At 38.9% G+C, this 25,082-nt stretch overlaps 1 protein-coding gene across 3 annotated transcripts in view; it reads left to right on the top strand.

Moving 5' to 3' along the window:
- Window positions 1-25,082, top strand: part of Uvrag (UV radiation resistance associated) — a 330,970-nt gene that overhangs the window by 202,333 nt on the left and 103,555 nt on the right. For 2 of the 3 annotated variants that reach the window (XM_029568839.1, XM_008844232.3), the window contains 4 exons: window positions 4,065-4,149; window positions 6,445-6,532; window positions 8,010-8,070; window positions 15,542-15,707. In XM_029568839.1, the coding sequence (XP_029424699.1) occupies window positions 4,065-4,149; window positions 6,445-6,532; window positions 8,010-8,070; window positions 15,542-15,707 (400 nt within the window). The remainder of the gene's footprint in view (window positions 1-4,064; window positions 4,150-6,444; window positions 6,533-8,009; window positions 8,071-15,541; window positions 15,708-25,082) is intronic. The other variant, XM_029568840.1, reaches the window with a different exon arrangement.

Below are 25,082 nucleotides of genomic sequence, written 5' to 3'. Positions count from 1 at the left end.
AGAACAACCAGTGCTCTTAACTGCTGAAACATCTCTCCAGCCCCCATTTTAAAAAATTTTTAATTACTTTTAGGAATGAGGCTTCTTATATAAATAGTCATTCCCTCAAAGGAAACCTGTGCCAGTTGTCTGCTTAGTAATTATTTTGGGGTTTGAAGTTCAAGCCAAGAATCATGAAATATTTGCAGAAAGCAACATAAACAAGACAAAATTAAGCAAAATTGCTGGCTCAAAAGAAATAGAAAAAAATTAAAACAAAAACATTAGTATCTTCCCATTTTACCTTCAGCCTAGAACAGACAGCTGAGAGCAGTTTGATGTCTAGCCTTGCAGCAAGGAGAGGCTGCGTAATTTTTGCAGTTTTGACTTCCTTTAAGTCATCAGGGCAGCCAGGTAGCCAGGTGTGAGGAAAGGCAAACAGAAGTTCTGCACTGATCACCAGTGCAGAGCATGGGAAGAAATCAGCTGTCTAGGACAGGTAAAACAATTCACTGAAGCTCTTACCCATCACTCATGGCCAAGTGTGGGCTCTCATGAAGCCATAGGATTTAGAAGGAAGTTAGTTACCTTAAAGCTTCTCTGTGAGCTCCCAGTAGATATTACAAGGAAGATGGAAGGCAGGGCAAGAAATCGGAGGAAGTGAGTCCTCTTGCAAGAAAAGCATAATCTGCTAAGAACAACAGCTATAAGCCTTTGTGGGAAGAGCTAGAAACCCTGCAGTTCTGGGGACAGATCAAAACCTGGTGTTCTTGAAGGAGAAATGAGCAAATGTACAATTAAAGTTGGAAAGGACAACACTCATCTTTGAGTAATTGATAGAACAAGTAGGAAGAAAATTGGTAAGAATAAAATACCTTAACATTATTGTGCAGAACTCTGTCCTCTGGTTAACATGATTGTGCGGAACTCTGCCCTCTGGCTAACATTGTGTGGAGCTCTGCCCTCTGCTTGCTGGAAGAGGGAGGCATTTTCTTCAGTAGTGTAGCTGCCCATAAGTTGATCATGCTTCTGTAAGTTATCCCAGTTAAACTTGTTGGTTCACTAAGCTAGACTTGGGTGAAATTATTTCCTTAGCCTGTCTTTGGTGCCATATCTGGGCTAAGTAGATGTTTGTTCATGCCTTCCCAAGAAAAGTTAATGAAACAGGGACTAGAGAGATGACTCAGTGGTTAAGAGCATTGACTGCTCTTGCAGAAGACCCAGGTTTGATTCCCAGCACCCATATGGCAACCACATGGTTCATAACTCCACTTCCAAGGGATACAGCACCCTCTTCTGACCTCCACAGGAATTGCATGACATGGGTATACTTACATGCAGGCAATACACTCATGCACATAGAAAATCAATATATAAAAATAATAAATAAAATAATTTTTAAAAGAAAAGTTAATGAAACAATAGTCAACATGGCAGTGTGCCACTCCTGAGCACTAGCACAATAACTTTTTGGTTTTTCAGATATACATGGGACAGTCAGATCCAACTATGAAATTTTATATTTGGTACCAGGAAAATAACAAATAGAAAATTATTAAAATCATGTAGAGTATGTTCTCTCATCAAAGCAAAAATGAACAAGAAATCACTAACAGAAGGCTACCTGGAAGATCCTATTTAGAAATTACACAGCACACATGTAAGAATCTTTGGATCGAAGAAGAAATACTGAGGCAAATTAGGAAATATTTTGAACAGAATAAAAATGTAACATGAAAATTTAAAGGAATATAAGCTTAGAGGGAAATTTGTAATATTTAATTTTTTTTTTTTCTTTTTGAGACAGGGTCTCCCTGTAGCCCCAGCTGTCCTGGAACTCACTATGTAGACCAGGCTCGCCTTGAACTCACAGAGATCCGCCTGCCTCTGCCTCCTGAGTGCTGGGATTAAAGGCGTGCGTCACCACGCCCAGTGATGCATATTTAAAAAAAAGAAAGGTGTCCAGTTTATAATCTAAGCTTGTACCTTAAACCAGGAAAAGAAGAACAAATTCTTCACACAGAAGGAAAGAAATAATAAAAAATAGAAATTGAAAATCAGAAAATGAGGATATCAGTCAAACCAAAGGATAATGGCTTGGGGAGATCATTAGACTTTATAAGCAGGCAGCCAGAACAACCAAGCAAAAAGAGAAAAGGTACAAGTTAGCTGGGTATGATAACATACCATCAATCCCAGGGAAGCAGAGGTAGATGGATCTCTGTGAGTTTGAGGCCAGCCTGGTGTATATAGCAAGTTTCAGTCCACCTAGGGCTATATAATGTGACTTTGTCTCAAAAAAAACTTTTTTTAGCAGAGAGGGAAGGAAAGTGCGGATGTGCACACACATACACATATACAAACACACACACACACACACACACACACACACACACACACACAGAACCAATATCAATTAACAATAGGGATCATCACTACAAGCCCTACGGGCAGTAAAGAGATAAAAGTCCTATTTCAAGTAGTGCAATGTAGCATATCACAAGAACACTGAAGCCAGGTTGAAGAGAATTTCACTGTCTAAATCTGGGACAACTTGAGCACTAAAGTGATTATGTACAGCATACATGGGTGGTGAGTGTCAACTTAAAAGCCTTATAAAATTGGGGCTGGAGAGATGGCTCACTGGTTAAGAGCACTGGATGCTCTTGCAGAAGACCTAGGTTTGGTTCCCAGCACCTGTATGGTGGCTAACTGGCTTATATAACTCAAGTCCCAGGGGATCTAGTGCCCTCTTCTGACCTCCATGGGTATTGCATGTGCATGGTGCTCCCTCTATACATGTAGGAAAAATACTCATACACATAAAATAAAAATAAATTGATTTTTTAATGTCTCACAAAATCATTAAGATAAAGAAAGGAGGGATTGTTTGGGAACTGAAGAACATGAGCCGTGTTCCTTGATTAAGTTCTGTTTGGGGACTCCATCTTCCACTTACTGGTCCTCAAAGTGTAGTTGAGAAAGTAAAGTATTTAGAAAACTGCTGAGGGCTGGGGGTTCAGCACTTGCCTCAAATGTGTGAGGCCCTAAGTTAAGAAAAAAAAAAAATGCTGCTTAGGTGTTTTTGTGTTACAGTCCAAACTGTATTTTGGCCAGATAAGCCTGCTTTCTAGTCTTCACTGTGGGAACGGGCTGTGCGGCAATTTAGGCTAGGCACCTTTTCTTATTGGATCACAATTCATGAAACTAAAGCCCTTTGAAGATATGAAAGTCTGTCAGGATCTTCGGCTGTTTCTGTTTGCTTGAGCACCTCAAGTTGTAATCAGACCTGTATTGTCAAGAACGTAAGAAGCTTTCGCTTCCTTAGAGTAGGAAGATAGAAGAGAATTTTATTATCATAAAACCGAGGTTCAAAAGGTCAGTACAGTCACAAAATTGGGATATATAACACAAATATTAAGTGCTAAAACATTAAATTGCTAAAACAAACTATTAAAGGAAATTAAATGTTTTGTAATAGTATTCCAGTGTGCGGATATCAGATAAAATGGACTAGTCCTATCATTCACATCTATGGGGCTACATTTTATACAGCTATAACTTTAGACTGTCAACACATAAAAATGCTTTGTGACATAATATGGAAAATCAGAATAATATATATTTCCTGTACCCTATGATTTTCACTAAAAATGCTTATATTTATGAGCAAGATCAAAGTTCATGAAATGTATAGTAATCAAAATATAGGCAGTTTTTTTTGTTGTACATTTTATGTTTTCAGTAATGTTATGTAGAATTTGTAGTTGAAAAGGTTAACCACTCTTTCAAGGGTGATGTCTGAATTTTGAAGTCTCATCAAGGTTTCTTGGTCAATGTCCAGAAACCTCTGGGCAGAAAGTCTTAAGACCCCTGGCGTTCGGCTGTGCTAGAGGCTGGACCCTGTGTCCTTTGAGCCAGTAGCAAGTGTGTTCCAGTGACTCCCTCCGGAACTGTACTTGATGCACTCTGCCTGCCAGTTCTTTATTTCATGGTCAGGGGACTGGGCTCTGTGCCTGTGGGTATGATTGAGCAGTGTCTACAGTGTGACATCTGGAATTGTCTCTTTCCATTTCTCCTTCTAGGAAGTGCCTTTTCAACTGAACACGTCAAGCTTCAACTCCAGAAAGAATCCCTAAGTGAGTTGAGAAAGGAATGCACTGCGAAAAGGTACATGCATGCGGCTTTCTGGAATGTCAAGTTTACTGTGAGGGGGCATTAGGAATGGTGGCCTTCTTTAAAGTGCCGCTACTAATTTGCATTTCATGAGCTCAGCACCACATTCATCGATTCAGCAGATATTTATGAATACCTACTGTGTGTTAGGCACTGTGCTAGAGGCCAGAACCCTGACCACTGCTCCCATTTCCCATAGCACTATGGCCTGCTGGTAGTATCCTCTCCTTCCTGTCTTCTTGCAATCTCAGCTTATTGGCCTTTTCTTCAATAATTCTCCACTTATTCTAGCTTCCTGGGAACTCATTTGGATCAGCTCATCAATACCTAGAAAATTTCTCCAAACAATCTCTTCATCCTCCCAGTTCATCCCCCTGTTGCTATCTGACCTTTCCTCTTAAAATGCCACATTTGCCATATTTTCCCCTCTTAATATGGTCATTCTTTGCTTTATTTTAAAATAGCCTTCAACACACTAGCATTATGTAGCCATAGTTAGTTTTAGTTTTTCCCAACACAAAATGATGGCCACAGTTTTAATTTTCACTTTTCCCCAGTACATATTTAATTTATGGTCTCTTCTGTTTTTGTGGATCTTTACTCACTTTCATAGAAAGTCCCACCGTCCTACATTTTTCTTTGAGAAACCTTAATAGTTGAGGACTCAAGAATGTTAGACCTAGAAAAGGCCATAGAGATTATCTCTTCTAATCCTTTCAATTTGCAGATAGGAAAGCAAGGCCCTGGGAAGTCATTATGTGTCCAGCTCACCAGCAAAGCCACGGCTAGATTCCATTAAGTCTTAGTGCTCTTTAGATAGGAGAAGCCAGTCCCACCACCCCTCAACACAAAACTCTTTTTACCCCAGGTTTCTCCAGCAAGCAACAGTTGAGTGCCTTATAATGTAATGCAAGCCTGACATTGTCTGTGTTTAGATACCTCCCTGCAGTCAGTACTTATACTGCAACCTGTATGCGATACCAGTCGCAAGCCCTAGGTTATGACCCATGCTTCCCACTGACCAGCTGTAAGCTGTGATTCCTACAAACCTCTCCTGGTTTGATTAGTTGGTAATTTACTAGAGGGGCTTCAAGACACAGGGAAGCATTGATGTTTACTGATTTATTATAAGGGATATTACCAGGAGTACAAATAAACAGCCAGATTGAAGAGGTTCTGTACCCCTTATATGCATGCCATCATCCTCCAGTTACTTCATAGACTAGAAGCTCATCAATCTTGTCCTTCAAAAGGATTACAGTGCTTGATCTTGATCTCCAGCACCTTCCACCCTCTTCATGGAAGAAGTGGGTAGAGCTGAAAACTCTAACCCTCAAATTACTTGTGCTTCGTAGTGACCAGTTCTGTCCTTGGAATGTCTAGGTGTCCCCACACTTCATAGCATAAATTCAGGTGTTATCAAATGGGGCTTACAAAGAATAAGGAAAAATACTCCGAAAAGTCCAAGGGTTTTAGGTGCTCTGTGATTAGAACCTGGAACTAAAAACATATGCATTTCATAGTATAACAAAGTGGTTTTTGCATTACTGTACAACTTTTCCATTCTACTTTGACCTACAGTTTCTTTTAAATTCATCTCTCTAACTTAAATTCTTAAATTGCTAAGACAGTGAAGCAGGTGACACATTCTATGGGTGTTTTATGTTGGCCACATTTCCTACGTAGTTCAGGAGATGAGCTCTCATACCTCAGGTTTTGTTTGTTTGTTGCTTATTTGTTCATTTTATTATTTTTCTAACATCATAAAAGTTTTTTTGAGGTGGTTACAACATGTAGTGAAAAAAATACTTTTTTTTTCTTTTTCTTTTTAAAGGAAATACAATATGGATCAAATCCTGAGATGCAGTTGGCGTCACTGAGTTAGCAATTATTAAATATTGCTCCATTTACTAGGCCTCTCTCAGTCTTGCTCCCTTATTTGTAAGTGGGTATAATCATGGCCCACTATGTTTCTCTAATAATTGAACAAGGCTATTTGTAATGCTGCTGGTACCTAGTAAGAAAGTGCTCAGTGCATGGATGTTTAGTTATTATATCCTTCACAGCTCTTAGCACAGACAGTAGCCCATAGTATATAGATAACTTGATCGACGGTGTTTAGAAACAGGTCAGGACACATGGTAGCTGTTATTCTTGCCTCTACATCTGAAATTCTGAGGCCCACTGCAGACTGTTTAATCTTCTCTGCATTCATTAGGTATAAATAAGTGTTCGGAAGTATGGAAGGATAATTTTTTCATGAATTTCCTTTTCCTCTTTCCTCATTAGAGAACTCTTTCTGAAGACTAATGCTCAGTTGACTATTCGTTGCAGGCAGTTACTCTCTGAGCTTTCCTACATTTACCCTATTGATTTGGTAAGTTTCAAACTTCTAAAAAGATTGTTCTTTTTTTAATTAAAAAACAATTATATGTATGTGAGTATATTGCCTACATGTATATAAAAGCACCATGTGATTGCAGTGCCCAAAGAGGCCAGAAGAGGGCATGCTTTCCACTTGAAATTTCCACAGTGTGGTTTTTAATCACATACTCTCTGATGATTCAGGAGAGCTTCAGGAACTAGGATCTATTTGAAAATTTGTTAAGACTCAGTTGGGAGGCTGGGAGATAGCTCAGTCCTTAAAGTGTGCATTACACAGGCATGAGTCCCTAGGTTCAGTCTATAGAACTCACATTAAAAGACAGGCAAAATGGCAAGCACTGGTAAGCCAGAGCTGGGAAGGCAGAGACTGGAGGTTAGGGTCCCTAGAGCTTGCTGAACAGTCAGCCTAGCCAGGCCAGCAAGCCCCAGGTCCCAGTGAGCCCTCTGGCCTCCATATCCATACCTTTATATTCTGTTCACCAGAAAGAATGCCAAAATATTTCTGGTTTCTTTAGGATCTTTCTATTCCCTCAGGTTGTCCATTTCTGATACACCTTCAGATATACATGCATTATTTTAAAAACACAATTGCTAATTAATCTATATTTATTGATATTCATTAAGATTCCCTCTGGTAACTTTCAGGATGTTACATTTTGAATGTAGTTTCTTAAAATCAACACAAAGGGCAACAGTTATATAAAACTGATTAGAGTTATTTAGAAATTTAGAAAATCAAAATTGCTAAATTTGATGGTCCCCTTGTTAAAGAAAATCTATTTTGTTGGGTGTGATAGTGCATGCCTTTAATCCCAGCACTTGGGAGGCAGAGGCAGGTGGATCTCTGTGAGTTTGAGGCCAGCCTGGTATACATAATGACTTTCAGGCCAGCCAGGGTTACAGGGAGACCCTCCCTCAAATAGACAAAAAATGAAAGAAAAAAAATCTATTTAAAGGATTAATTTTCAGAGAAACCTAATAGGATTTTACTTTGCTCACAGACTCTTGTAAAGTGTTTATAAATGGATTAGCCAGAGATTTTCCTTATTTATTTTTAAGACAGAGTCTCTCATGTAGCCCAGGCTGGCCTCAAACTTGCTGTATCGCCAAGGATGACCCTTGAACTCCTCATCTTCCTGCCTCCACCTCCCAAGTGCTAGGATTGCAGACATGTGCCACTGTGCCAGGCTGCATGTTTTTATGATGTTACTTTTACATGACTTTCTTTGGACACGATGTTATCAGTGCTTTCACTGTAGAAAATTTCAAGTATACATAAGTAGAGGAAGGCAGTATAAGAATCTTCAAATACTCTTCTCCAACCTTAACACTTGTAACACCATTCCAAGTCTAAGAGAGTTTTACCTCTCAGTCAACACTATCCTGCTAAATTCTTGGAAATTTGACTTAAGGTTTTCTTTGCTTTATACAAAAGAAGAATTAATTTCATTCTTTGATTAAATTCACAGAATGAGCATAAGGATTACTTTGTATGTGGTGTCAAGTTGCCTAATTCTGAGGACTTCCAAGGTATTTTATTCCTTATTTTATTTCTAAAGATTTGGTATATGTCATGTATATGGGAATTGAGTTTTCTTGGATGTTGGATGCCTAGCACCTTGTCCAAAAGGGACTTTAGATCTTTGTCCAACAGGGAGTTTAGAACTTCTGTCCTTTCCTAGTTAGAAGTACACAGAGTCAGATTCCCTAATGGAAGATGTAACAAAATACTCGGCTTAATCATGGAAAAAATAATTATTGAGACTTGTATTTGAAATTTAAAAGAAATTCATTTTAAGATGGACTTCAAACAAGTGAAAGAATATAGTTTTTAAGAATGATAATAGTTGAGACTGGAGAGATGGGTCAGCAGTTAAAAGCACTTGCTGTTCTTCCAGAGGACTCAAGTTTTGATCCCAGCACCCACATCATGGAGCTTACAATAGCCTATAACGCCAACTCTAAGGGATCTAACACCCTCTTCTAGCCTCCTCGGGTACCCACATACATTTATGTACACAAGCACACATAATAAAATAAAATTTCCTTTTGAGTTGATTTTTCATGAAAAATCTGTGTATAGTTGAGCAGAGGTACAGCAAGCATTGATCTGCTCTATGGTTTACAAAGTCGTTTTGCTGCCATCCTGAAATGTATATGAAAATTTAATCTTGTAATATTTCTACTACCATAGTTTAATTTTTGAACTATCATTTCTCTCCTCTTTAAAATTGAAGTTATTTCAGAGTATGATTCAAAATAATTCCTATATTTTAAAATCTTTTTCCCAATTCCTTCACAAGTATACCACAAAGTAAAGAGGTTATTTTTATTGTTAGCAAACTGGGTTGTGTTCCCTCCTCCCCCAGCATAAATTCAAATAGAAGACCTCCTAAAATATCTTACTAAGTTAGTCCCAAAGCCTCGGGATCATTTGTTGCAGAAGCTAATTTGATATGGACATTGTTCCATTTCCCCTTAAAGAAATTTACTATCTATCTGTGGCCCATAAGCATTTAATTGGGTTTTAATTAATTATTCCTTCTGCCCCCATAACAAGTAAGTAATTGGGTCAAGGTGGTGGCTCATGCCTTTAATCCCAGCACTTGGGAGGCAGAAGCAGGCAGACATATGGATCTCTGAGTTTGAGGCCCAGCCTGGTCTCCGTAGTGAATCCAGGCCAGCTGTGACTATAGGGAGACCGTGTATCAAAAAGCCAGAAAAAAAAAAAAAAAAAACAAAAAAAAAAAAAAAAAAAAAAAAAAAAAAAAAAAAAGTAAGTAGTTGGGACATGATATAAGGAGACTGATAAACCAGGAGGTGGAGAATCTCTGTTCTGTAAGCCATGTCACCTTTGGATTAATTTCCTAATCGGTCTTGTATAATTGTTGTGAGAGTTGAGATAGCCAATGATATCTCTAAAAACATTCCATTTTGCTTCATCTTTAATACTTACAAAATCAAAGGAAGCCTGTGAGGAACTGGTATTAAGTGATAGAGCTAGTTAGCAATACAGCTGGGGTAGGTCTGGTTAGCATTGTAGTCTTCAAACCTCTTTTCTAAGTCAGTGTGCTTTGGTGTTAATTTTAGGCAAAGTTGTGGTGTCCTAAAGCCTGTGGTGCCTCATTTTCCTTATGTATTCATTAAAAAAAATTTTTTTGAGCACCTGTATGCTATACAGTGTGCTGGGTTTGGGGGATATGATTGTAGAAAAAAGCAAACAAGTTCTGTCCTTTCATGGAACCTAACAGCCAGTAAATAAGAATCTAAGTATTAACTAGATATTTATCTAAAACGTATGCTCTCAGAGAAGGGGGAAGCTACTTTAGATAAAGCCATCAGAGGAGACCTCTTTAAGGAAAGACATTTAACAGAATATTTGAAGGCTGAAAGAACTCAATATGGTACAGCTGAGGAAGAAGACAGCATGTACAAAGGTCAGAGGTCAAGGTGGAGGAGACTGGGGTTTGGCGTCCTTGAAAAACTCAGGCTGGGAGAATGGGAGAAAAGACTTGTCTTCTGGGCAGATCATGCACTCTCTCACCTTCATCTCTTCACCTGCAGAATGAGATTCTTGCATTAATTCCTTGCGACAATTGAAGGAGGTGACATTTGAAAGAGCTTTTCGTGTAGGAAGTACTCAATTAGTAGAATTCAAATTGATGCAGAGGAGAGAGGGAGGAAGAGGAAAGAGCAGAACTGTGAGTGGACCTGGGAAGCAGGGAGAGGAAGAGCCCCATAGTGAAGGAGGGCGCTCAGCAGGGGCTTGAGGCCACAGGAAGGAATTTCTGCTTTTCAGTGAAGTGGCCAGTGCCTGAAGGGTGGGGGAGGGAGGGGAGCTGAGCTATGCTGTGGGGGTCACTCTGGATGCTAAATAGGGAATGCTGTGCTGTGCCCAAAGCAGGAAAGGAAGCAGGCACAGCATTAGTGGTGGTCAGTTGCCCTAATCTCTCAGAGAGCTTTCTTGAGTCTATTTTTGTTTTCTTTGAAGAGCCTTGTATCCTAGTTTTTCTTAACTTTCGTAGCTGCCTACATGTAGAACGCCCAGTAAACCTGATTCGTCCTCCCTGTCCTTTAAAACACCATCCAGCACCTTTCAATGAAAGGGAGATAAGATGAAACAAATGTTTAATTTTACTCTAAGGTTCTGTTCACTCCTGTGTCTCCTAGGAATCAGAAACTTTAAGAAGAGTATAGAGTAGTATTGGACCTGGAAAACTGGTGTTAGCATTCTACAGGACAGCAGAGTGAAACATCAGTTTTAAATTTAAAAAAAAAAAAAAAAATTAAGGCTCAGAGAGATTTGTTAATTTTTCCAGTGACTCATCTCGTTAACTGTTGGCAACGCTCAAGTTACCACTGATTGCCTGATTCTCAGACCGTACTATTCCTGTTCTGATGTAGTTGTCTTGTTTGGCTTTGAATAATAACCTCTTCCGAGCCTCTGAGGGCTTCTTATTGTCCTATAGCAGTGCATTCTGGGAGAGACTGTAGGAAAGGACTTGCAGCTGGTTTCCCATGATGCTCATGAGCCTTGCTGGGTAGACTTCACACTGCATAGGTCCATACTGTTTGGGAAACTCCGTCACTGGGCCCAGCATTTATTATGCTTTTCTAATAGGTAAGTTATTGTTAGAGCATGCCAGCGAGACCCGGACACAGTGGAAGGAAAGTGTCCAGAGAAGCATGCTCATCTGAGTTCCATTGATTGAGACATTTAGCTTTAAAAAAAAAAAAAAAAAAAAAGGAAAAAAGAAAACAATGTTTGTGCGTGTGTGTTTTTAGGTAATCCATGACACGAGAGCCTTGTGGTAATGAGACCCAGATTTCCTCTGTGTCTGTATCCCTTCATGCAGGCATGATTTCTTGGAAAGGAGAGTCCATGTGTCAAACAGTGTCTCATTGAGAACATGGAATGATTCCATAGAGGCTGTGGCAGTGATTAGAGTCTTAACTATTTTGTCCTGTCTGGATCAGTGGGTGCTTGGTTCCCTGACAGATCAGCTGCCTCAGTGATTGGGAAGGCAGGATGGTAAGAGCTTTTAGATCACTTACTATACTCAGATGCATTTGAATATGAAGAGTTTGTCCAGCATTTAACTCAAAGGAACATTTGAACTGGTTTATAATGTTTAGGTGGGCATTGTAGTGTGTGTGTGTGTGTGTGTGTGTGTGTGTGTATGTGTAACTTTTTTGTCAGACAAATTACACAAAAGCTGCAGCTTTGAGTGGCTTCCTACACTTATGAAAACAAACAATAGTAAAAAAAGAAAAGAAACAAATTAGAAATATCTCTTGTGAGGAAGCTGCCAGCTTTTGTTTTGCTTTTTAAGCCCCTTCAAAGACTGTTTGAATTTGTATCTTTTCACATACCTGAGTCTTCAGCTCATGGCCTTCCTCCCCAGAACCTCCTCCCCCACTCCACTTCTTGTAACCCACAGAACAATCATCTGTGACCTTTGTCACCCCCAGAGCAGCATAGGAAACCAAACCTCTGCTCTATGTTAGGTGTCATGGACGTCATTAATGCTTACTGGAAAAGCACACCCCAGAGAGCCATGTTTTGGCTTTGGCAGGTAAAAAGTCTTTCAGATCTTGGAATGCTGGAAACCTTAAACCTTTTGGTTTTTAGCTAAAGTGATTGGCAACAGAATGTGACATCTGAGGTTGCATGGCCTGCAGTCGCTGTAATTAACCACATGAGCTCACATTTTCCCACTGGAGGCTCAGTGGTCTTGGGGTGATGAAAGTGACTTCCCAACCAGGAGGTGGTTTTCCTTTTGAGGGCATTGGAATACCCTTGGGCCCTGTAATGCTTCACCCGTAGTCCCTTTAAAATGCTTTTTAATATAAAGCTTCAATATTAGAAATCCAACACCACAATGTTTAGCTGTGCAGCTGATGGAGCGATATGCCCTGGACTGGGAAACATCCTAGGGTGTTTAATAGGTGGAGGGAGTCTTGTGGCAGCAATGGTGAGTGCAAACAACCTGAATCGAAACTTGTTTCCAGTATTACTGAGCTGCAGTGTTCCCTGTTTGCTTTGAATTTTTCATTTCTGTGCATAGGCTTCACTTAGAGGTACCTTTTTAATGTTTCAGTTTGAACAAAATTGATTTTGGTAACTGGGGGGGAGGTGATGTTAGATCAGTTCTTTGTTCTTTTAATAAAGGTGTGTGCAGAGTCTCAAAATATGCAAATGTAATTTGTTACCATTACCCTTTTAGTAATCTAGGAAGAATGCAGATGCTTGATTGAGGTTTTAGCTTTGGATAAATGTTTTTAAACATTCATGCTTTGCATTTGACTTATTTGGAAGGGTCATTAAGAGGTGTTTTGTTGCTTTCTGGAAGTTCTCAATCCCTTTTCCATCAGGTCCTATAGGAAGGGAAAGCCTAGTGTATGCAAAGGGCGGTCCACCGGTGCAGCACTGGCCTTCTCCAGTCCTCCTTCCTCCCCTTGCTCTCTCCCTTCAAAAGATGGTTCTTTTCATCACCAAGTTCTTTTACTCAGAGGAATATTTTCAATTTGGTGGCACTATTGTTTTTCTAGAAAGCAGGAGGCAGGGATTATCAAACTCTAAAGAAACTCATCCCAGTTGTGAAACCAGACGTGGAGGTTTCTGGAGCTGCATGTTGTAAGGTGTAGATGCAGTTCTCCCATTCAGTCCGTTGCTTATGATTTTTACCAATATGATTTTGACCAATCCATACTACCTGGACCTCATTTTTCTCATCAGTGAGTTGATAGTGTTACACTCACTGATATCAGAAGTTTCTCTAAGCTGGGACTGGAGAGATGGCTCAGAGGTTAAGAGCACTGACTGCTCTTGCAGAGGATCCTGGTTTGAATCCCAGCACCCACATGGCAACTAACAACCATCTGTAACTCCAATTCCAAGGGATCCAATGCCCTCTTCTATCCTCCTTGGACACTGCACAACACCGTTGTACTTATGTACATGCAGGCAATACACTCATACACATAAAAAAGTTAATAAAATAAATTTCTCTAAGCTTTACTATCCTATGACATAGAATTTATGATTTAAAGTACTTTTAGGTTCAAGGAACTAGCTCATTCAGTAAATTGCTTGTCACATAAGCATGAAGACCTGAGTTTGATCCCCAGCACCCAAGTGAAAAACTAGGTATGGTGACCCATCCTTGCAATCCCAGTGCTGGGGAGATAGATCCCTAAGGGCTCAAGCCTAGCGGTCCCAGGGAGACTTGTTTTCAGAAAGCAGGATGGCCAGCTCCCAAGGAGTGACCTAAGGTTAACTTCTGGCCTCCACACACACAGTGCACCTGAACATGCATAAACTCATGCCCACAGACACACATTCATACAGTATTTTTAGTCTCTAGTGTAGTAAGGTAGACGGGTTTTTACGGAGGCAGAGTTTTGCAGTAGTAATCAGTATTTGGGTAGGACTGGGATAAGAGGATGTGTTCTCTAAAAATAATTAGGATGCTCATTAATGCAGACATGACTCCTCTGTAATCAGTTGAAATGAATGTTCACCTTTGTTCATGAGATTGTTTGGAGAGAATGGCAAACCCTGGCTGTGAAGCCTTTTCATCAAGCACTACATGAATCAGGAACCACAGGCTTGTTATGTGTTCTCTTCCCTTAGTAGAAAGTGTGAAGATGATGAGGTGGTGCATGTGTTAGATGCCGTCTACATTCTAGGATTCCAAGTTAAAAATGAGTATATATTGCTGTTATTTTAACAATAAAGTTCTGCAACAGAATGGTAGAGTGGGAAAGGACAGGGTTTGGTGTGAGCCCAATTTATTTTCCAGCTGTTACTTTGAACAGTTCTTTAATCTCTTTGAGCTTTAGTTGTTTCTTTTTAATCTGTAAAATGAATAAGACAGCATTAGAAAGGGGTCTAACTTAGTATTTGTTGGTGAATGAATGACTATCAGATATAAAGTATTACTGCAAATGATTCTAGGCAGAAGAAAACATGTAACAGTAAAGGTTACTTGTTTTTATAGGAATAATCAGAAACAAAGAGATTTCTGGTAGTTAAGGCAGAGAATTCACTGAGGATTGGCTGGTGTGGTGGCGTTTCTAATGTGAAAAACTAGTGCTTAGATAATGAAACAATAAAAGGAAGAATGTGAAAAATATGACGATTAATTCAAGTTGAAGGTGCCCTCCAGAAGTAGTCAGGAAGTAGTCAGACTGTGGTCATCTCAGTCATTCCAGCCCTTCTTCTCCAGGTGGCTGAGTATTCCAGTTTATGATGAAATCTTTACATGTGTCTGCACTTTTTAAGGTACTTTAGTAATATTACATACTTAGCAGTTTTATTTTCATTCTTTCTTGGGAACATTTAACACTTTCTGTTGTGTTACTCTGAATTCTGAGTACCTGCATAATCATTTATCAACTCATAGGTATGAATGGAAATATGAATGATGAGTTTTTAAAATATAATTTGTGACTTTTAAAAAGTTAGATGCTTCTGTTTGACTATAAGCCACATGTAGTCTTTTTCCCTTCTAGTTACATCTACCTAAATCACTTTCTGGGTTGGTGCATGGTTTTTGACGCTTGCTTTCACTATTGAAAATGTTTCCCCCTTTATCCCATCTCCAAACTTCCCAGGCTTATTTATGCAACATTGTCTTTATCAATATCAGAAATATACCCCATAATGATATATTACGCTGTTTTACTTCACTTTGGAATTAATAATGTTGTACAGCATTGGAGCTATATTGCCTAAGAAGTATTTGGGCATGCTAAGAATTCTTGCTTAAGCAGTGTATCACATGTTAACCTCGTTACTTTAATCATTGGGAAATAGCTTTAAGTATAGTTAGTAGTTGAAATTTCAAGTCTTGTTAATGTGTTTAGATTTGCATAATTCACATAATTTAGATAAATCATTAATACTTTAAATATCACATATATGCATAAGACCTCCCCAGAGCTACATTTATAAGGTAAATGGTTGTTTTCTTTTCCTCTGCTTTTGAATTTACAGCAAAAGATGATGGAAGCATTGCTGTTGCCCTTGGTTACACTGCACATTTGGTCTCCATGATTTCCTTTTTCCTACAAGTGCCCCTCAGATACCCTATAATTCATAAGGGGTCTAGATCAACAATCAAAGATAATATCAATGACAAGCTGACTGAAAAGGAACGAGAGTAAGTGTCTTGTTTGTTTGTTTTCTGACATCAGCCAGTATGAACCATGGATGAAACAGTGAGTATATTGAAAATATAAATGTGATCTAAATTATGACAATTTTATGTTACTTTTGTAAAGTGTACCATTTCTTTTAAATAATGTATAATAGTTATTCAATTAGATTTTAATTGTTCAACTGCTATGCTTAAAAAAGTTACTGAAGCTAGAAAAATTGAACAACCTGCAGGTCAAAAAAGCTGTAAGGAAAGTTTGCATTTTAAACTGTGTGATAATGAGAATATAGCATATCTAAGTTTGCAGTGTGTAGCCAGGTTTGTGCTTAGAGGAAAATTTATGTCTTAAGTACATATATCAGGAAAGAATATTTAAAAGTAAATTATCTAAGTCTTAGTGTAAAGAAACTGAAGAAGTTACTGAAGCCCTAGGAAAGTATGAGGATGGAAATAATCAGGATAAGCACTGGAATCAGATGGACTACTGTGCAGTGGGGCAAAGAAGTTCTGATCCTTGAAAAAAAAAAACAAAACAATGCATACAGCCCTAGAAACATAAAAGCCAGACAGAATAGCCAGGATGAGGAATGAGAAAAGCAACATGACAAATAATATACAAGTATTAAGGGGCAAGGAGCGCTTACAGACAACTTGATACTAAATACTGCTTTGCAGCACAAATAGTTGAGGTTTAGAAAACACCATACTAAACCTAGCGTGTGGACAACAATTCCAGCACTTGGGAGGTGGAGACTGGAAAAGAAGAAGGGAAGGAGGAAGAGCAGAAAGCAGAGAGGAAGCATTAGTGAGTTTAACTAAAGGAATGAGGATATAGACTATTCAGGCAATGATTCTTACCTCTGACTTCACATTAGTCATCTGGAGAGCCTTAAAAACTATGCTCCAGGGGCTGGAGAGATACCTCAGTGGTTAAAAGCACTGGCTGCTCTTGCAGAGGATCTGGGTTTGATTGCCAGCACCCACATTGTGACTAACAACTGTCTGTAAGTCTAGTTCCAGGGGATCTGACACCCTCTTCTGACCTCTGCACCACGGGTGCACTTACATACATAGGCAAAACACTCATACATATAAAATAAAAATAACAAATTTTTTTTAAACAAAAACTGAACTTGGGCTGTAGCGATGGCTCAGCAGTTAAGAACACTGGCTGTTCTTGCAGAAGACCTGGGTTTGAATCCCAGCACCCACATGGCAGCTAACAACTGCCCATAACTCCAGTCCCAGGGGATCTGACAGCCTCTTTTGTCCTCCGCGGGCATTGCACGACATGGGTGCACTTACCTACATGCAGGCAATACACACATACACATAAAAATAATAAATAAAATATTTTAAAAAACCCAAACTCCTGACCCCTCCCCAGAGATCCTGATTCCATTGATAGGACTCAGATATGAGGTAATTTTTAAAAACTTCATAAGGGGTTCTAATGTGTAATTGTTGTTGAGAACCACTGTTCTAGATTAAGATCTTGTTTTCAAGACATGAAGAGGTGAAATGTTCCCTAGTACATTGAGGAAACTGCAGACAGTTTACACTGGGTGTGCAGAGAAGGCACCAGCAGATCTTAGCCTATGTAGTCAGCACTTGGTATCCATGTGTTCCACCCATACCTGTGAATTCTGTGTCTGTGAATTCAACCAACATTAGATTACAAATATTGGAGGGAAATTGTGTCTGTTTTGAACATGTATAATCACACCCTAAATAGTATAGTATAACAGCTGTTTAACCAACACTTCCATAGTGATGCTGTGACTGTTTATGCACAGGTGTTTGAGTACCCGTTTTCAGTTCTTTTGGATATGTGCCTACCAGTGAAGTCGCTGAGTCATGTGGTAGTAGGCATGTAGTAGCTTAGAAATGATTTGAAACATACATAGACTGTATTTAGATACCATGCCATTCATATAAGGAACTTGAGAAGCATAGATTTGGGCATCCACAGAAAGGGGTAGGAGTCAGTCCCTCTCAGCTATCGAGGGTCACTGTTTTTCTGGAAGAGCAATGGCTCTCAGCTAGAAAGCATTTATTCATCCAGGTCAGTGCCTCTTCCAGTGTGATTGATTTGAGCCTAAGTATTTTCAGTTTCAGAAACATAAGAAATTGAATGAGAGCCTGTGCTGTATATGTTTGCAAAGGGAGCATGGCGTGTTTTCTTGTCTTCTGTTTTAAAAAAATCAGTGTGAAATTCACATAACATACTTCAAGCTCTTAAGTGTAAGTTCAGTGATAATTAGTGCATTTTCAGTGTTGTACAGCCAACACCTCTGTAGTTCTAAAACCCCAGAGAACCCCACACCCATTAAGCAGTTACTCCCTAACCCCCCGCCCCTTCTCAGCCCCAGGCAACCACCAATCTGTTTCTGTCTTTATGGATTCTCCGTGTCTGGACATTTTATATAAATGGAACCATACAATATGTGACCGTTTTCTTCCTGGCTTCTTTGGTTAGCATAATGTTTTCAATATGTGTCTGTGTTGTAGCGTAATCGGTACTTCATTCATTTTTATGGTCCAATAATTTTCCATTAAGTGTGTATACCACATTTTGTGTCTTCATCTCTGGATGGAGATCTGGGTTATTTCTACCTGTGGCTCTTGTGAACAGTGTTGCTGTGAATATTTACACACAGTTGTTTGAATGCCCATTCTCAATTCTTTTCACCTACCAGTAAAGCTGCTGAGTCACATGGCAGTTCTATGTTGAACTTTTAGAGGAAGCCCCGAATGGTTTTCCACAGCAGCTGCACCATTCCCATATAAAGAGTGCTGTCCCTCTCTGGTTGCAATTTGCATTTCCTTGTTGAAGAGTGGTGTTTTCTTTCTTGCGTTTTTTTTGTTTTGTTTTGTTTTGTTTTGTTTTGTTTTTTTCCTCGTGCTTATTAACCATTCATATGTCTTCTTTGGTGAAATATTTAGTCATTCTTTTGCACATTTTCTAATCGGGTTGTCTTTTTGTCACAGGATTTCTTTAATTAGTCTGGATATTAGACTTATCAAGTAGTGATTTGCAAATATTTTTCTCTAATTTTGTGGGTTGTTGTTAGAGTTTAAAGCCCCAAATTAAAGTCAATATTATATGCCTTGGCATATAGAGAGAGCAGGAAAGCTTCCTATGGGCCCCTTTTCAGTTACCTGGGGTCACCTCTGACTTTTGATACTGTGAAGTCTCTGTCTAAGCAGACCATGCCTGGTCTTTTTTGCTGTTATAGCCAAAGGTGAGGGAGAACCTCAGACACTGGGAAATTCATAAAGAAGGAATTTATTCTTCATGGCTCTCAGATGGAGAAGCTAAAAATCAAGGTTTGGTGTTCTGTGGCCAAAATGATCTCTGTTATTACATTCTCCAGAAAGGAGCAGTGCTGTATTCTCATTTAATAGGAGGGATGGAAGGTGTAGAAAGGAGTCAGATTCTGTCTGTCAGGCCCTTTTGCAATATCTTTATTCAACATCTCTTAAAGGCTCCACCTCCTAACAGTTAGATTGAAGTTGTTTCTAACACTCATAACATACTGTTCACTCTTTTTCCCAAATGCAGCCACTACACAAAGCACAGATGCTGTCGTCTTCCTCATATGTATGCATGTGCCTGATAATCTGCTCTTAATCCCATCTGTCTAGTGTCCAGTGTTGCATGTTTAACCATCCCTGTAATGCTAGGGCAAGAATTTCCCATCAACAGAGTAAAGAGAAAGCCTTTAAAATAGTTGTTTTACAGCCTTCATGGTGCTGTGATGCATAAAAGTACTTAATTTTAATAAAGCTCATTTTTCCTTTTCTGTTGTTGTTTGTGGTGTTTTTGGTGTCCCCTAAATTCCATTGCTAAATCCAAAGCCAAGATTCACCCTTACGTTTTCTTATACTAGTCTTAACAGTTTTCGGTCTTGCATTTAGCTATTTGTTCCTACTTTTTCATTTGCAGTGTGTTGAAGAGACTATTCTTTCTCCCTTGTTGGCTTTGGCATCCTTGTTGCAAAAACTCAATTAGTCATGGATTATTTCTAGACTCTGTTTGTATTCCAGGTCTATATGTCTGCTTTTATGCCAGTACCATAATAATGTTTGCATTTTTGAATGGTAAGTACTTCAAATTTGTTCTTTTCCAATATTGTTTTGGCTCTTCAGGGTCCTTGGCAATTCCATATGAATTAAAGATCAGCTTTTCCATTTCTATTTGAAAAAAGCCACTATGATTCTGATAGGGATTAAATTGAATCATAGATAACTTAGATAGCATTGCCATCTTACTAGTAAATATTGCCGTCTCATTGGTAATTGATGATGGTAAGAGGCTGTCTTTCTACTTATTTAGGTTTTCTTCAATTCCTCTTGGCAATGTTTTATATTTTCAATATACAGATTTTTGTACCTCCTTGGTTAAATGTATTCCTGTGTATCTTACTGTAACTTCAGTTCTCTCACAGACTGTTGGATTTTCTGTACATTGGTTCAAGTTGCTTTTGAATAGAAAAGGTTTCAATTCTTTCTGGTTTATATGCTTTGGTTTTTGTTTTGTCTTGTCTTGTTTTCCTTACCTAATTGTCTGGCCAGAACTTCGAGCACAGTGTTGAGTAACAGTGATGAAAGCATGCATCTTTGTCTTTTCTTCTTTGAAGGAAGAAGTACTAGTCTTCTCCCATTGAGTCTAATGCTTTTTCATAAGTGTCCTTAATCGTGCTCAGGAAGTTCCTTTCTGTTCCTTGTTTTCTAAGTGTTTCTATCATGAAACAACGTTGAGTTTTATCAGATGCTCTCTGTTTAAAAATTGGGATGATCAAATGGTTTCATTGCTTTCTTCTGTTAATGTGCTGTGTAGCACTGATTCATTTTTGTATACTGAGCCACCCTTGCATTCCTGAGAAAAGTCCCTCTTTGTCATGGCCTGTAATCCTTTTAACATGCTATAAGATTCAGTTTGCTAGTATTTTGTTGACAGTTTTTATACCTGTATTTGTGAGATATTAGGCTGTCGTTTTCTACTTGCAATGTGTTCGTCTGGCTTTAGCATCAGTATAATACTGGCCTGACATCCTAAAATGAGAAAGTTACTGTTCTTCACTCAATTTTTTTGAACACTTTAAGGGTTCCTGTTAATCTTTTCTTAAATACTTTCTTCAGTTCACCAGTGGTGCTATCTGCTTTGGACTTTTGTTTTGACGAGATCTTTGCTTGTTGGCATCTGTACCAATTTTCTCTATATTTATCAGCTTAGTTTGTGTGTTTCTAGGTACTTATCCATGTCATCTAGTTACCTGATTTGTTGTATACAGTTGTTCATGTTATTTTCTTACTATTTTTATTTCTGTAAGGTCTGTAATGATGCCCCTTTTTGTATCTGATTTTCGTTATCAGCATTGTTTTCATAGTTTGAAGTTTGTTAATTTAGTCAGTCTTTTTTTTTTTTTTTTTTTTTTTTTTTTTTTTTTTTGCTATTTCCCTGTAGCCCCAGCTGTCCTGAAACTCGATATGTAGACCAGGCTGGCCTTGAACTCACAGAGATCCCCCTGCCTCTGCCTTCCGAGTGCTGGGATTAAAGGCGTGTGCCACCACACCCCGCTAGTCAGTCTTTTAAAAGTCCCAGCAGAGGCAGGCTGATCTCTGTGAGTTCAAGGCCAGCCTGGTCTACATATCGAGTTTCAGGACAGCTGGGGCTACAGGGAAATAGCAAAAAACAAAAAAAAAAAACCATCTTAGTTTCATTGGTCTATTGTTTTTATGTACTTTATCTCCTTTCTTTCTTCAATATTTCTTTCACTCTACCAGGCTTTTGGGGTTTTGTTTTGTTTTGTTTTGTTTGTTTTTTCTTTCCTTTTTTTAAATATATAAAGTTATATTATGCCAGTGTTGACACAAATTTCTAAATCATACATTTTTGTGTCCTGTGTTTTTGTTTTCATTCATCTCAATGTATTTTCTGATTTCTCTTGTGATTTCTTCATTGATCCATTGATTAAGAGAATGCCATTTGATTTTATGTATTTCTAAATTGTCAGGTTTTCCTTCCATTTCTGATTTTATTCTATTGTGACAGAGGAGTTATTTTTTGTGATTTCATTGATATTGTTCTAATTAAGACTTGTTTTGTGAGCTGTTCTAGAGACTGTTTCACATCTTCTGGGGAGAACGGGTATGCTGTTGGATGTAGTCTGTGTCTTTCAAGCTCATGGGTTTAGAGTGTCATCAGCTCCTCCACTGCTTATTTGTCTTCTTTCTACGTGTTCTTACATTATTGAAAGTAGAGTTTTGAGTTCTCAAACTTTTGTTATTAAGAATGTCTTTATCTCCCCTTGATTCTGTCAATGTTTGCTTCATATATTTTGGACTGCTAAGTACACTGTATATGTTCCTTGATAGATTGACCCTTTTTTCAGCACATAATTTTTTTTCCAATTTTTTTTACCTAACGAGCAATGTTTTTCTTCTGTTACTAATGTAACTACCTTAGCACTTGCTGCCCTTGCAGAGGACCTGCGTTTAATTCCCAGTACCAACCATCTGTAACTCCAGTTCCATAGGATCGGACACCCTCTTCTGACTTCCACAGGCATTGCACAACACGGGTGCTCTACCTCCAAGCAGGCAATACACTCATACACATAAAATAAAGAATAATATGTGTATGAGTGTATTGCCTGCTTGAAGGTAAGTGCACCTGTGTTGTGCAATGCCTGCGGAGGACAGAAGAGGCTGTTGGATCCCCTGGAACTGGAGTTATGGACAGTTGTTAGCTGCCATGTGAGCACTGGACTTTGAACCTGGGCCTTCTGCAAGAGTAACCAGTGTTCTTAACTGCTGAGCCATCTCTCAGCCCCATAAAATATTTTTTTAAAAAATTACATTTATTTATTTGTGTGGGTGGGGAAGTGTGGGCATGTATGCACATCATGGTGTACATATGGAGGTCATAAGACAACTTGAGGGTTTTGGTTCTCTTTTTTCCATGCTGTGGGTCCCAGGAATTGAACTCAGATCATCAGGTTTGATGGCAGATGGCTTTACCTGCTGAGCCATCTCTCTGGCCCTCTTCTTTTCTAGTTTTCACTTTGAACCTATTTGGGAATTTGGGTATTGGTTTTGTGTTTTTGTTTTCATTTTGAGACCCTTGCTTGGAAGGTGCAAGTAAGAGGATCAGAAGCTCAAAGTCACCCTCGGCTACCTATGGAGTCTAGCCTGGGATGTAGGAAACCTTTATGTTGTTTCACAGATCATATCTTTTTTATATTAAGTGCCCACACACAATGTTGTCTTCAAGTCCCCAGTGTACTCACACACTTTCACTTTCAGATGCCTTAATTTTTCAAAGAAACTTTCCCTGACTTTTTTCCTAAGTGGTTGTGCACTATTTGTTTGCTTCAACTTGACCAATATTAGCTGCTTTTCAGCACTGGATTCTGACTAGGGTATTAGTCCTTCAGGTAGCCCCCAAACAAGTCAGAATAATCAAGTGTTTTAGAGTGAGATTTGCTCTGCTCCCCTGAGAACAAAAGCCCCACTGCTGGGAATGCAGGCCACTGTCCCACTGCAGGGCTGGAGGAGGGAGGGCCGGGGCCGGCAGAATGCTGCAGGGCTTTCCTCCCGGTGTTGCGTTTCCTTTTTCTCAATTTACTGTTCAGTTGACTGATGTCAACCTTTGACTATTTTCCAGAGTTTTGACAAGGTTGATTTTGACAATTCTTGCTTGATTTTTTTTTAAAAAAAAATGTTTCTCTAGAGGAGCAGGCCCTTAGAGTAATCCCCTTTACCATTCTCACTGACATCATTTGGTTTGCTTAGTGATAAAAAAACATTACTTATAAGGGATGATTTTAAGCAAGAGAGACTACCATGACCAGATATTGGTTTGTGGTTTTTTTTTGTGTGTGTGTGTGTGTGTGTGTGTGTCTGTGTGTGTATAGATGCTTGTGTGCCACAGTGTTCAGGGAGAGATAGAGGACAACTTGTGGGAGTCTTCTCTCTCCTTCAGGGTCCCAGGGATCAAACACAGGTCCTCAGGCTTAACAGTAAACATCTATATCTGTTGAGCCATCTCACTGGCCCTACCTTATGGTTTTCTGAAGAATGGCCTTCCTCTACCTTGCAATCCTCTTTAGAGTTCATATTATTAAAAATAAATGTCCTTGCAGATTTTTAGCAAGTTAAAATGTAAGTTATACAGGAAATCACTTTGGGAGCTTGAAGGAGGGCTGCCCCTTGGAATGCAAATAGTCTTTCTTCAGATCAGCTGTATAATTTAATTTGTGAAAGAGCAGCATACATATGGACAGTTTAAGCAGTCTGGGAAGGCCAGCTAGATTTTAGCTGATTGTGTTAACAGTTTTTGCTTTGGCAGCCAGGAGAACCACAGGAATTGCTGAAACACAGTGTGTTTTGTTGCTGAATTGTATACATTTTTGACATTTTAATATGAGGCTAAAGATGAAGTTCATCTTATAATTAATAGCATTTCATATTGTGCTTAATAATATTTACCCCAGTATTACATCATTTCATTATGCATTTCAGGACTGACGATGTTTGAGATTTTTTATGAACTATTAAATGTTTAAGCTGGTTTTATGAAGTCTTAGAAAATTCTTCAAATTCTTTTTGGAATACCATAGATGTAGAAATAAATATATAAGTTGAAATGCATTTATTGATTATACTTCTTCATTGAATCAGCCTGTCAGTTGATAGTTATTCTAGCCTGGATCACTGATTAGACATGGTTTCTTTCCTCCTGAGTTTTCAATTTTGGTATGAGCTTTTCCAGGGTATTAAATGGAATCAGGCCTTCATGGGAGATGGAAAATAGGAATTGAATGACTCATTGGACAAATTATACTTAATGTACTAGAGGCCTAGGAATTCTCAGCCACTGCTCTTTCTGATTACCTGCTTCAACTGGCTCTTGGCTCATGAGACAGTAGAGTTCAAAACTATCCAGTTTTTTGGGAAGGGAAAAACTCTTGCTTCTTTCCTTTGTCTGCTCTATTAGAAACATGGGTCTGGAGCCACACCTCACTTAAAACATTACTTGTGCACCTGCACACTGTAAAGAGAAATTCTGAAATCTTTGTTACATGTCACTATGAGACAGAGGCCATAAAACATGAAGGACTGTCTTGAGGGTCCAGCTGCAGTGTCTCTCTCAACTTCCTTCAATGAAGACAAAAACGCAGGTTTTTGAAGTGACTTTTTTTAATGAAATTGATTAGTCATCATTATTTTGCTACTTAGGTTGTCTGGTGGCGAACATATCAGACCTTTGGAATAAACACTGAAATAATCACTGACTGAGCTAGGACCTATCTAGCCAGAGCGGATGGCTTCTCAGGCCCTCCCAAGATGTCTGAAGGATTTTTTCATTTT

The sequence above is a fragment of the Nannospalax galili genome, unplaced genomic scaffold (assembly GCF_000622305.1).
Source record: "Nannospalax galili isolate Female #2095 unplaced genomic scaffold, S.galili_v1.0 scaffold278, whole genome shotgun sequence".
Lineage (NCBI taxonomy): Eukaryota > Metazoa > Chordata > Mammalia > Rodentia > Spalacidae > Nannospalax > Nannospalax galili.
The sequence above is the reverse complement of the archived record's forward strand: the minus strand, read 5'-3'. Positions and strand labels throughout refer to the sequence as shown.